Raw genomic sequence first — 11,719 nt, 5'->3', positions numbered from 1 at the left:
TCCCTCCCACCCGCCCCCACCCCCAAATCAGTTAAGTAAGATGTTCTTCCAATAAACATAAATTGAGCTCTTTCTCTGTTATCCATCACATTCTGCCAGTTCTTTAAAACTGGAATATGGTACTAGGTACATAAGGCTAAAGGAGGAAAAAAAGCCCCAAGTGCTATAAGGGTGCGCTTATAAGTAGTGAGGGGTCATCACTGCTGTCTACTTTCTCCCATTCTAGACACAGGGTGAAGAGACCACCTGGTTCTCTCGGAAGTCCTGAAAATCAGGGTCACTGAAGCAGAAATATTTGTCCTTAAAAATACATGTAGGTTCTCTGGCTTGTTCTCTTTGGCTGCTACAATTGGAGCCTGAATAGAGGCCCTTAAAATTAACACTGGTTCTGCAGGGACTGCCCAGTCAGGGTGCATCAGACCCAAGATCAGGTCAGCCAGGAACAGAAGGGCATGGTGGCCCTATGGGGAGAATGCCCTGTATTTTTAGTTGACTTTCTAAATTGTTCTCTATTTAGCTTCAGCCTGAGTCAGGTCTACAATGGCCATTATTTAGAAAATTCCTTAAATCAGCGAGGTAAGAGCATCAATTTAAAATATATCCAAACATCATTAAGCCTCAGGTCATAAAACTTGGTCCCTGAACTAATGGGAGTATCTTACTCATTAACAACTAGGTTCGTTCCAAACAGGCCCTACTGACACACATGATCCTTTTGTGTAACACAGTAAATCTGGTAATAGCAGAACAACAGCATGGCTTTTAAACAGGGTAATTTTATAATTCCTTAAGATGCTGATTTGCTTCTTGTAATGTGGCAAGTAGATTACAGTACTTAGACAAGGTCCACATTTACTTTAAAAGATTTCTATATTTTAACGCAAATCTAAGGACCACCCCCTTTCTTAGTTTATAGAAGATTAAAACTTTATAAAACATAAATAACCTAGTACTCTACACATCTGAAGCCCTTTGTAATAGTCACTGTTTTTCCTAATTTGAAAATAACTTATTTATATATCAAACATTAGAGCGGAGTGTAAACATGGATGTCAATCATCCTTTTGGTTTCACAAATTTGCTTTTAGCTTTCATCCACAGGCATATTTTCTGAACCTACCCATGATCTCAAATGAGATAATATATTCTTCTTCAAAAAATTGTTACAAATATTTATTAAAAAGTGCAATTCAAAAGTTAGCTGGGCAAGCACATCACTGCAAATTACAAAAAAGGGTGAAAAACCAAAACCCCAAAATAAAACCACATGAAATACAAACAAAACAAAAAGGTTAAAAAAAAGTGTGCTGACGAATGCACCCAAAAGGATAAGGAAATGAGAAGTCAAAGCTAGAACTCTATCCAGATGTTACTGTTCTTTCCAAGTGCAAAAGAAGGTGTGAGGAGAAACCAGCAGCCTCCACCACTGAGTTCTGGCTCTGGGTCCAAACACTACTTTAATATCAGATTATTCATCAGGGAAGTTATAAAAATATCCTATATACATGTGCACATTTGAGGCATTTAAAAAGTCACAAGAAGCTTAAAGTTTAGTGTCTCAGCAGTTCCAGCTATTTAAACTCAGTTAAAGCATCTATCATGTGAAGTTGGATTGGCTCAGTTATTTGACTGGATGATAAAATCAAGTTGTCATCGTAGGGAAAAAAAGGAACCAAGTTCACCTACACATCCTCACCATTACCCACAGGGTAAGGGAAGTTTGGCCCAGAGCTAACCTTTTTTGTCATTACAGTTTCTGAATAAATGTAATAAATGGACTGACCACTCGCAACCCCAATCCCCAATGTAGAGTGCCCTAGGACTGAAAGAACCGTGATGAGGACGATCTGGCATCCAAATCCATTCAAGTGTGTTACTGAGCTGTTTAGCAACAACATATGTAGGAATCAGCCTCACAATGCAAGCAGCACCTCTGGGGAAGAAGCCCTGGTACGGCAACATCAAGTTGGCAAGGATCAGGTTCTGACCTCTGGTGACATCATCAACCCCTCCCTAAGCTGTGCCAACACAGAGTCCGTTTGCTCTTGTAATTGCTCCCGTCAATTAAAGCCACAAGTTGTCAGCAGCCCCCAAACCCCAGGGTGATTACTTTCCATTAGTTATTCTTACCACAAAAAAAAAATGCACCCGGAAAAGTAATTTTATCTTAGCATTTATCCCTGAAAAAAATGAAACACTGCATTTTCTGTCGCAAACTGTTTCTGAGCCTTCTGTCCTCAATAATCATCAGCTCTCAGGGGCTAAGAAATGCTACAGCGATGCGAAACGAAACATACCCGAAAGCTCGCATTCCTGACAGGTTTCTTTTGATGGGACAGCGGCGCACTGTCTGAGCAGGGGGACGGGTCTGAGCAGAAGAAAAGAGCTGCCAAATGCATGGAATGAGCAACAGCAAAACACCAGTGGATTGTGTGAGTCTCTCTGGATGACTCAGAGTCCCTCCTCAGCAAATGAGGTCCTGGAAGGCAAGGCAGCAGCGAGTTCTCCTCAGAATAGGACAGACGGCATGGGGCTTCTGCTGTCCAGCCACAGCCAGGAGTGTAGACATCTCTTTCCTCTTCCCACTGGCCCTTCCAGCACTGGGATGGAGGAGCTGTGTCGATTGTGGGGTCACACGGAGAAAAGTCAGTGCAGCAGTATGCTTCCAGGATAGGAATGTGAGTAGACGGCAATGTCACACGTGCTCAGCTTCTCCTCCTCCCCTCGGTTCAGATGCAGGAGGAACTCGCACCCAGAGGCCCCGCCGTCACAGCACTAAGAAGAGGATCAGCACAACCAACAGGACTGCAAAGAGGATGGCTATGGCACACCACTGGCGCCGATCTGGAAGGCAGGACATGGCGATTAGCTCTCACAGGGACTCCAGATTCCCCAAGATACAGTTACACGGGATTTATGGCACCCTTTGAAGCAGAAAAGGTGCAGAATGTGCAAATGACAGGGCCATGATCTTACACCTGCCTAGGTGCCTGATACTCCAATGCTGCTCTGTTCTTGGCCTGTACTTCACATGCAGTCACAACTCTGCCAGTCCCCTGAAAATGTCTCATAATAATTACATGCTTTGTGTCTCAAGTCTTTAATTAAAATCTGCGGATCTTAGCTTTCTGCTGGTGATTAGCATATCCTCAAAAAAAGGTGTTGGTACTGGTGTTACAGATCAAAGCCTGCCTGCTTTAATCTCCCATAAAAGTCAAGTCATTTAATTAAACAATAATCACATTCTTTTCTGAATGAGCACAATGGGAAGACGGAAAGGAGATGAAAGCTACCGCTGGTCACCTCAGGAAATAAATAGCTGAAAAAGCAAGCTCCAGTGAGACAGCATGATTAATTTCACACCACACCTCGTCAACTAAGATTACTTAACTAGTAACCGTGTTAAAGTCACTTATGGAGCTCCTCTGTAAATGAAAGCGGAATGTCTTTTCTGAAACTTCTGCCCTACCAACAATTTGGAAGAGCAGCCACAGGAAACAAAGTGGCTAGAGTCCATCCAAACGGCTGAGAGCAGGGAGGCCCTGTGGGACAGAATAGTCTAGACAGGCCCTGGGGGGCCCTGCTGCAGCTCACAATCCTGTGGTCCCAACTCCACAACAGCTGCCCCGCAGGGCTGTTGCAAGAATTAACACCACAAACCCTGTCATACACACACTGTGCAGCGCCCAAGCCTACAGCACAGAGGATGCTTCCTTAATTTGGGGACATGTAGAAAGAATGAGCAGTCTTTCCACTGATGAGTCCTGGCATCTTCCACATAGGGCCCAACTGATAACAGAATTCACTAGCCTATGAAAATGCAGTGCAACCACTAGGAATGAGTTCCATTTAAATAGAAATATAAAGACATATTGATTCACTAAAGTTTCTCTGAAAGCGCACCGATCTTAGCACACTGTAACTATTGAGAATCGCATTGCAAAAAGATCTGAATCTATGAAAATAAACTCAACTCTCCACAAGGCAAAACATGTACTTTAAATTATTTAAAATATTATGGATATCAAAGTCTTAGAACTGGACAAGAGAACTACCACCAAATTATAAGTAAAGCAAGTACCTTCTAAGTGGTGGTCACCTTGGTTGGTCTACCTCAGACATGCTAGAAGAAACTCATTTAGTTAACTCTGTGAGCAGGACGAAGACCTCAGGTCCATCACTCCTTGTTCTCAGGTAGGACTGTTCCAAAGGTCTAGGGGAGGCAGAGTTGGCCTATTGCAGGTCATATTTTGAACTTGTTTAACTACTACTTCAATGGTCAAGAAAACTTGTATAGCTAGCATTCTCTCATCTATTTAAAAATGTTAAGGCCAGGCACAGTGGCTCATGCCTGTAGTCCCAGCACTTTGGGAGGCCAAGGCGGGCAGGTTGCGAGGTCAGGAGATTGAGACCATCCTGGCCAACATGGTGAAACCCAGTCTCTACTAAAAATACAAAAAAAAAAAATGGCTGGGCATGGTGGCGCGTGCCTATAGTCCCAGCTACTCGGGAGGCTGAGGCAGGAGAATTGCTATAACACGGGAGACGGAAGTTGCAGTGAGCCAAGATCGTGCCATTGTACTTCAGCCTGGCAAAAGAGGGAGACTCTGTCTCAAAAAAAAAAAGGTTAAATTTTCAATTTCCAGCCAAGCATGTAAGCAGCTTAGAAATCATCACTCTGTCCTAAAAAGTAAAAAGCTGAACAAACTGAAAAAGCAACAACTCTTCTTAGATCCATTAGAGAAGCGAGGTCACAGGGTAAACTGCTGCCCCTAAAACTGCAGAAACCTACAGGTGCACACAGAGAAATCACAGCTTATTAGAGCAGAAACCCACAAAGCAACAAGCTCCATGGGAACCAGCGTCCTGGTAGAAAAACCTTAACTGTAATTGATGAGTTGCTGAAGGTTCAGTGTGGACAAGTCTAAAATTAAAAATAATAATAAAAATAAAAATTCCAGGGAGACCAAGTCAAAGGGCACCCCCACACTTCTGTGGGTTTTACCTCCAGGAGCTTGACCAGATTCTCAGCGAATATTGGGAAAAATCCCCTCATGCTTCCAGCAGGCAGAGGGGAAAAAACCGTTACGAAATACTCCAGAGCACTCTGCTCTAAACAAAGTCTGCCCTTAGAAGAAACTAACCAGAGTCTAACTAACCTGGGGAAGGAAAACATCCAACTCCAGTCTTCTCTAGCCATCCAGTTCATCTAACAGTAGAAAATCTGGGAAGCACTGGTGAAGTTCCCAGGCCAGGGGCAGAGACTCACCAGATGCTAAGACCTAATCGCAGGACTACAGAATGCCACCCCCACCCCAGCTCACTACCCCATCTTTGCTAAAGGTCTATTGGCCACAGTTCCTTTTACCCAGTACATCATGTCCACTTTTCAACAAAAAGTTACAAGGCACACTAAAAGTCAAAAAGCAACAGTGTGAAGAAACTGAATATGCATCAGAGCCAGAGTCAGCTATGGCAGGAAAGTTGGAATTATCAGATGAGGAATTTTTTAAAACCACGATTAATGTGCTGCTGGCTTTAAAGAAAGAAGTAGACAACATGCTTAGATTACATGGATAATGTAAGCAGAGACATGGAAATTCTGGGAAAGAAAAAAGAGAGATCAAAAACACTGTAACACAAACGAAGAATGCCCTTGATGGGCTCATCAGTGGGCTAAACACAGCTAAAGAAAGGATTCTGAGCTTGACAATTTGTCAACAGAAACCTGAAAAAAGAAAAAAAGACTGAAAAAAGTCTCAAACAGAATATTCCAGAAATGTGGAACAACTATAAGACTTACCATAACATCAATCAAGACACTGCGGTATCAGTAAAATAGACAAACAGATCAATGGAACAGATAGTCCAGAAATAGGTTGACAGAAATATAGTTAACTGATCTTTCACAAAGGAGCAAGTGCAATACAACAGAGCAAAGAGAGTCTTTTCAACAAATGGTGCTGAAACTACTGGACATCCATGCCAAAAAGATGAAGCTGGACACAGACTTTACAGCTTAACAAAAATGAACTCAAAATGTATCCATAGACCTAAATGTAAAATGCAAAATGATCCAACTCCTGGAAGAAAACACAGGAGAAAACCTAGATGATCATGGGTATAGCAATGACTTTTTAGATTCAACACCAAAGGCATTATATATCCATGAAAGAAATACTTGAAATCGGGATGTCATTAAAATTAAAAACTATGCTCTGTGGAAGTCACTGCCAAAAAGAATGAGAAGACAAGCCACAGACTGGGGTAGAATATTTGCAAAAGATTCATCTGATAAAGGACTGTTGTCCAGAGGGTATTACACAAAGAATTCTTAAAACTCACCAGTAGGAAAACAGCTTGATTTTTAAAATGGGCAAAAGACCTGAACAGGCACCTCACCAAAAAAGAGATGGGGCTGGGTGTGGTGGCTCATGCCTGTAATCCCAACACTTTAGGAAGCCAAGGCGGGCAGATCATTTGAGCCCAGGAGTTCAAGACCAGCCTAGCCAACATGGTGAAACTCTATCTCTACTAAAAATACAAAAATTAGCTGGGCCTGGTAGGCCAGGCCTGTAATCCCAGCTACCTGGGAGGTTGAGGCACAAGAATCACTTGAGCCTGGAAGGCAGATGCAGTGAGCTGAAATTGTGCCGCTGCACTGCAGCTTAGGTGACAGAGTGAGACTCTGTCTCAAAGCAAGGAAAAAAAGATGAAAGAGATGGCAGGGGAGCATATGAAAAGATGTTCAACATTAGGTGTCACTAGGGAAATGCAAATTAAAACAAGAAACAATACACTCCTATTAGAATGGTCAAAACCCCCAACACATGCTAGCAAGGATGTGGAGCCATATCAACTCCTAGTGGAAATTCAAAATGGTACAGCCACTTTGGAAGACAGTTTGGTGTTCCTTACAAAACTCAAACATACTCTTACCATAACCATTCAGCAATCACATACCTTGTTACTTACCAAAATGAACTTAAAAACTAATGTCCACATAAAAACCTGCACATAGTTGTTTTTTTTTTTTTTTTTTGAGACAGAGTCTCCCTTCGTCACCCAGGCTGGAGTACAGTGCTGACATCTTGGCTCACTGCAATGTCCGCCTTCTGGGTTCAAGTGATTCTCATGCTTTACCCTCCTAAGTAGCTGGGATTATAGGTGCGCACCCCCCCGACCCCCTCCCCCCGCTAATTTGCACATGGGTATTCCCCCCGACCCCCTCCCCCCGCTAATTTGCACATGGGTATTCGTAGCAGCTTTATTCACCATTCCCAAATCTTGGAAGCAACCAAGAGGTCCTTTAGTAGGGAAATGGATAAACTGTGGTACATCCAGACAATAGAATATTATTCAGTGTGAAAAGACAAATAGCTATCAAGCCATGAAAAAGCATAGTGGAAACTTAGATGCGCATTAATAAGTGAGAGAAGCCAATCTGAAAAGGATTTGTGCTATATGATTCCAACCATATGCATGCTGGAAAAGCAAAACTGTGGAGATAGTCAAGGGATCAGTAGTTGGGAGGCTGGAGGAAGGGAGGGATGAACAGGCGGAACACAGGATTTTTAGGGCAGTGAAACTGCTCTGTGTGATGCTGCAATGATGGATACATGTCATTGATACATTTGTCCAAACCCATAGGATGTCCAACACCAAGTGAATCCTAATGTAAACGATGGTCTTTGCAGATGATTAATACGTTAGTGTAGGCTTACTATAACAAATGTACTACCGTGATGCTGGATGTCAAGAGTCAGGGAGATTATGAGGGGGAAGGGAACTCTGCACTTCCTGCTCTATTTTGCTAGGAACTTAAAACTGTTCTAAAAAGCTTATTAATTTTTTTAAATATTAAAATGCTTACAATAATTTCAAACCACTTCATTAAGATTAGTGCTATTCTTCCAGGATGACAACAGAAGAAGTATCTACTACCTTCTCTAACCCTTCCCTCAACCTCACACACTCCCATGTCTACTCCCTTCCCCCAGGCATCTCGCCATTCTCAGGACCAGATTTCCAACACTGAATCCGATTCCCACTCTCTGGCTTTCCATCAGCCTCTACTCGCGCCCCACCACCCTCCAATCACTTTCTCTTCCACAACTGTATTCCGTAGAATTTTTACCAAGAAGCATATACCACACAAGCCAGCACGACCCGAGGATGCTCTTTTAAAGCCGTTTTCCTCTGAAGCAGCTAAGCTGCCTCTATGAAGCATGAACTAGGCAACAGGTGACCCCAGGGAGCTGTAACCCCAGACTTCTCAGCACTTCCCGCAGAGGCTCCATGCATAGACGGAACGGGTACCAACCACAAGGGCTTTGTGACCAAGCGGAAAGTTCTAAGCAGCATTGCAAGCTCAGGACCCGCCTCAAAAGTCAGAGGGAACAAAAGAACCCCAATGGTAGTTTTTTTCCTCTCTCTCAAAATATTTTCCTCCCCTAAAAAGATGAAGAGAATGCTGGAAGGTGAGAAGGAAAAAAATCTCAGTATCTACTAAAAAAACTTCTGTGGGTAGGATAATAATAAAATTCGTGTCCCTCTTGGGTCATTCAAAAGAGTAAATGTAGAGTCTTGGTTGGTTTCTCCCCAGGAAGCAGATAGCCACGGGGAGCGGAGATGTTCTGCCTCCGAAGAACCGTGAAGCCTATGTGTTCGTACTTAATCACACTTCACTGTGCCTTCATAGGCTTCCTTTATGTGCAGGTTTGATTACAAAGCAGTGAACTTTTGCAAAAAGTATGGAGGAGAGCAGAGACCAATACAAATTGCTTGTTAGTCAAACTGAAGCAGAAAGCACCAAGCAGGAGGATGGTCCTTAGAGAGTATTTCTTTGGGTAGCAAGCAAAGATTAAAATGAAAACACAAGCAACCTGTCAAAAGTGAATCTCCCTCCAGGATAAATGCTCTGTTTCCTGGCTCTTTTTCTTACACAAATATAACCAAAGAAATAACATTGCTTCCCCAATTTTTCTTTTGGGAAAAAGTAGAATAAAGCATAAGCAAACTTCAGTGCTATTTATATATACTGGGCTGCTTATCACACAATGCCAGTACTTTTCTAAATTATTCATACCCAGAATGCTGGGAAATAAAGACAGTGCATCTTTGTTCACTTGCTCTTCCCCAAACAAAACTGGTGCCGAAGTAGCTACTTGACTTTGTGACCAATACATACATGAGTGAGAGGCTTGGAGTTTAAATTTGCTATGTAACCCTTCATTAACCCCCACGCCCCGCTTTTTTGTTTTTAAATAGAGGGGAGAAGGTAGAAGAATAGAGACCCCTTGGGGCCATTACAATTTTTGTTGCCTTACAATTTCTTAAAAATATTTACTAAGTATCAATAAACACATGGTAAACGCAGTTAAACAGCTTTACTTTATCGTTATTTCATTTAATCTTTACAATGACCTGGAGAGGTAGGACTCAACCTATTTTTATAGATAAGAAACAGAGCCCCAGAGAACTGTTATGTAACCTGACTATGAGTTAAACTTATAAAAAGTAAACATGCATATGTATTTAAATCTTGCCTCAAAGAGCTACCCTATTAAACCTTATAACATGTACTTGACAGCAAGAAGCCAATAGAAGAATGAGGTATCAGTAGGAGATGTTCTAACACAAGCGAGGTGTTCTACAGCCCAGAACATTCGGATTACCTCAAGGAGCACCTCAGTTTCTCCTTCTACCAAGCTACCCGCACTAGATAAAGAAGAGATACTGGATTTTTAAAATTAAAATACATTATTTCCCATGTAAAGAGTCACTGGAACATATCTTACACAATAATCTGAAAATTGTTTCTTCATCCTCATCCTGGTGCAAATTTGCTGGAATATTTCAGTATTGATTCAAATATAACAATTTAAAGTAGATCGATGCACGCCATATTATTCTATAGTAGCTGTTTTTCTATCAATGAAAGAATGTTCAGGAGAAACAGTAACTTGCTTAACTGTTGTTTTAAAAAAGTTCCCTATTTTGGCAAGGAAATCTTAAAAAACCAATAAAATAAAGATTGATTTTGTAATTGCAAAGAAAGTTACGCTACTGAGAGAAAAAAAAAAAAACTGAACACGGTGGGGGAGCACAGAGATCTTTTCCCAAGTTAAGGCTACAAGCAGAAGATAAAAACTGCACATACCAGTCTTCCATTCTAGGGCATCATAAAAAAAAAAAAATGTGCCATAACTAAAGGATCAGCCAGGCACGATGGCTCATGCCTGTAATCCCAGCACTTTGGGAGGTTGAGGCGAGTGGATCACCTGAGATCAGGAGTTCAAGACTAGCCTAGCCAAGAAGGTGAAACCCTGTCCCTACTAAAAATACAAAAATTAGCCAGGCGTGGTGGCATGCACCTGTAATCCCAGCTACTCGGGAGGCTGAGGCAGGAGAATCCCTTAAATCCAGGAGGCAGTGGAGGTTGCAGTGAGCTAAGATGGCACCACTGCACTCCAGCCTGGGTGACAGAGACTTGGTCTCAAATAAAAAAAAAAAAAAAAAAGAAAGGGATTTGCATGGGCATAACTATGAGACAACGCCCCTAGACAGAGTTCTAGAATTAAGTACAAATGCTTAAACACCATACATACCACTGGTCATATGAGATACTTTTGCAAGCTTCTTCATCACATTGTCCAGCCGGGACTGAGTGCTCTCCAATTCGTGAGAGAAATCTTCCAACATACTAGAGAAAAGCAGATACAGAGGTTGCTATAAGCACAAAGCCTTGGCAGTGCACTTGCACTGGGTTAACACGACAAAGCCTACATTTTAGCAAACAAAATAGGCAACGCTGGGATTCAGGACCTTAGTCTATTATCCAAAATCCTTGGGACAAGATATGATTTTGATTTTGGAATTCTCGAGATTTAAAAATACGCTTTGTATTAGTCAATACCACCAGCAGGGTCTGGGGCAGTCCCCATAATCAGATACTTAATATTTCTGCAGAGAAAACTATGAGGAGTCACAGCTGGAGTCAGGTGAGGTTTTTCTGTAACATAACCTTGCTGCAAATTTAAAGAAACACATTGAGATTTCTTTTTAGAGCTTTCTAGATTTCAGAACTGCATGCAGACAAGGCAGTGTGGACCTGTCTAAACAATAACACAAACTCAGTGCTAGCGCAATGTGGTAGAAACAACGCTACCTGAGGTGGACAACCAGGCTTTGCCACTTGTTTACATTGCTACCTTGGACAATGTGCCCTACAACTCTTTGGGACTGTTTCCTCACCTGTAAAACAGGGCAATCCTATCAGCTCAACTTCCCTCACAGGGCTCTTGTGAGAACTAGGTAATATAGTAAAGCACTTTATGTCAGTATGAGTTAAGGCATGTACTTTAATAAAATAATCTCCTATCAAGCGCTATATGCTTTATCATAAACCCAGAAGACCTCAGGACTAACATCCCTGATGGGGTGTGTGTGAGTGTGTGTATGTGCACCCACGCATACACGTGTCTCCCCACCTGTCCTCACAGAGAAACCAGTATTTCCCACTCGGAGAACTGACTCCAGCAGGCTTACACTATTTGCTGTCCAATGTGCAGCTGGGAAAGAAAACACCAAAATACTCTTTCAGGAATGCCTAGAAAAATCACTAAATAGTCCAGACTTTTCAACTTCTGATTAGTAAATGATTATTCTGAGGCCAGAATGTAACGTACCAATTAGTACTAAGGGTCTCACTAAAAAG

General features: G+C 42.1%; 1 protein-coding gene across 2 annotated transcripts in view; it reads right to left on the bottom strand.

Annotated features, from left to right (window-relative positions):
* Positions 1-856: 856 nt before the first annotated feature.
* STX6 (syntaxin 6) overlaps positions 857-11,719 on the bottom strand; it is a 47,145-nt gene continuing 36,282 nt past the window's right edge. The window contains exons 7-8 of one of the 2 annotated variants that reach the window (XM_032291232.1): positions 10,611-10,705; positions 857-2,844 (exon numbers count right to left, since the gene is read on the bottom strand). In XM_032291232.1, the coding sequence (XP_032147123.1) occupies positions 2,768-2,844; positions 10,611-10,705 (172 nt within the window). In that variant the 3' untranslated portion in view covers positions 857-2,767. Of the gene's footprint in view, positions 2,845-9,375; positions 9,931-10,610; positions 10,706-11,719 lie in introns of those variants that run through there. The other variant, XM_032291233.1, reaches the window with a different exon arrangement.

This window comes from Sapajus apella, unplaced genomic scaffold (genome assembly GCF_009761245.1).
Source record: "Sapajus apella isolate SASKATOON/1434 unplaced genomic scaffold, GSC_monkey_1.0 scaffold25, whole genome shotgun sequence".
Lineage (NCBI taxonomy): Eukaryota > Metazoa > Chordata > Mammalia > Primates > Cebidae > Sapajus > Sapajus apella.
Note: the sequence above shows the minus strand (reverse complement) of the source record. Positions and strands in the feature narration are given on the sequence as shown.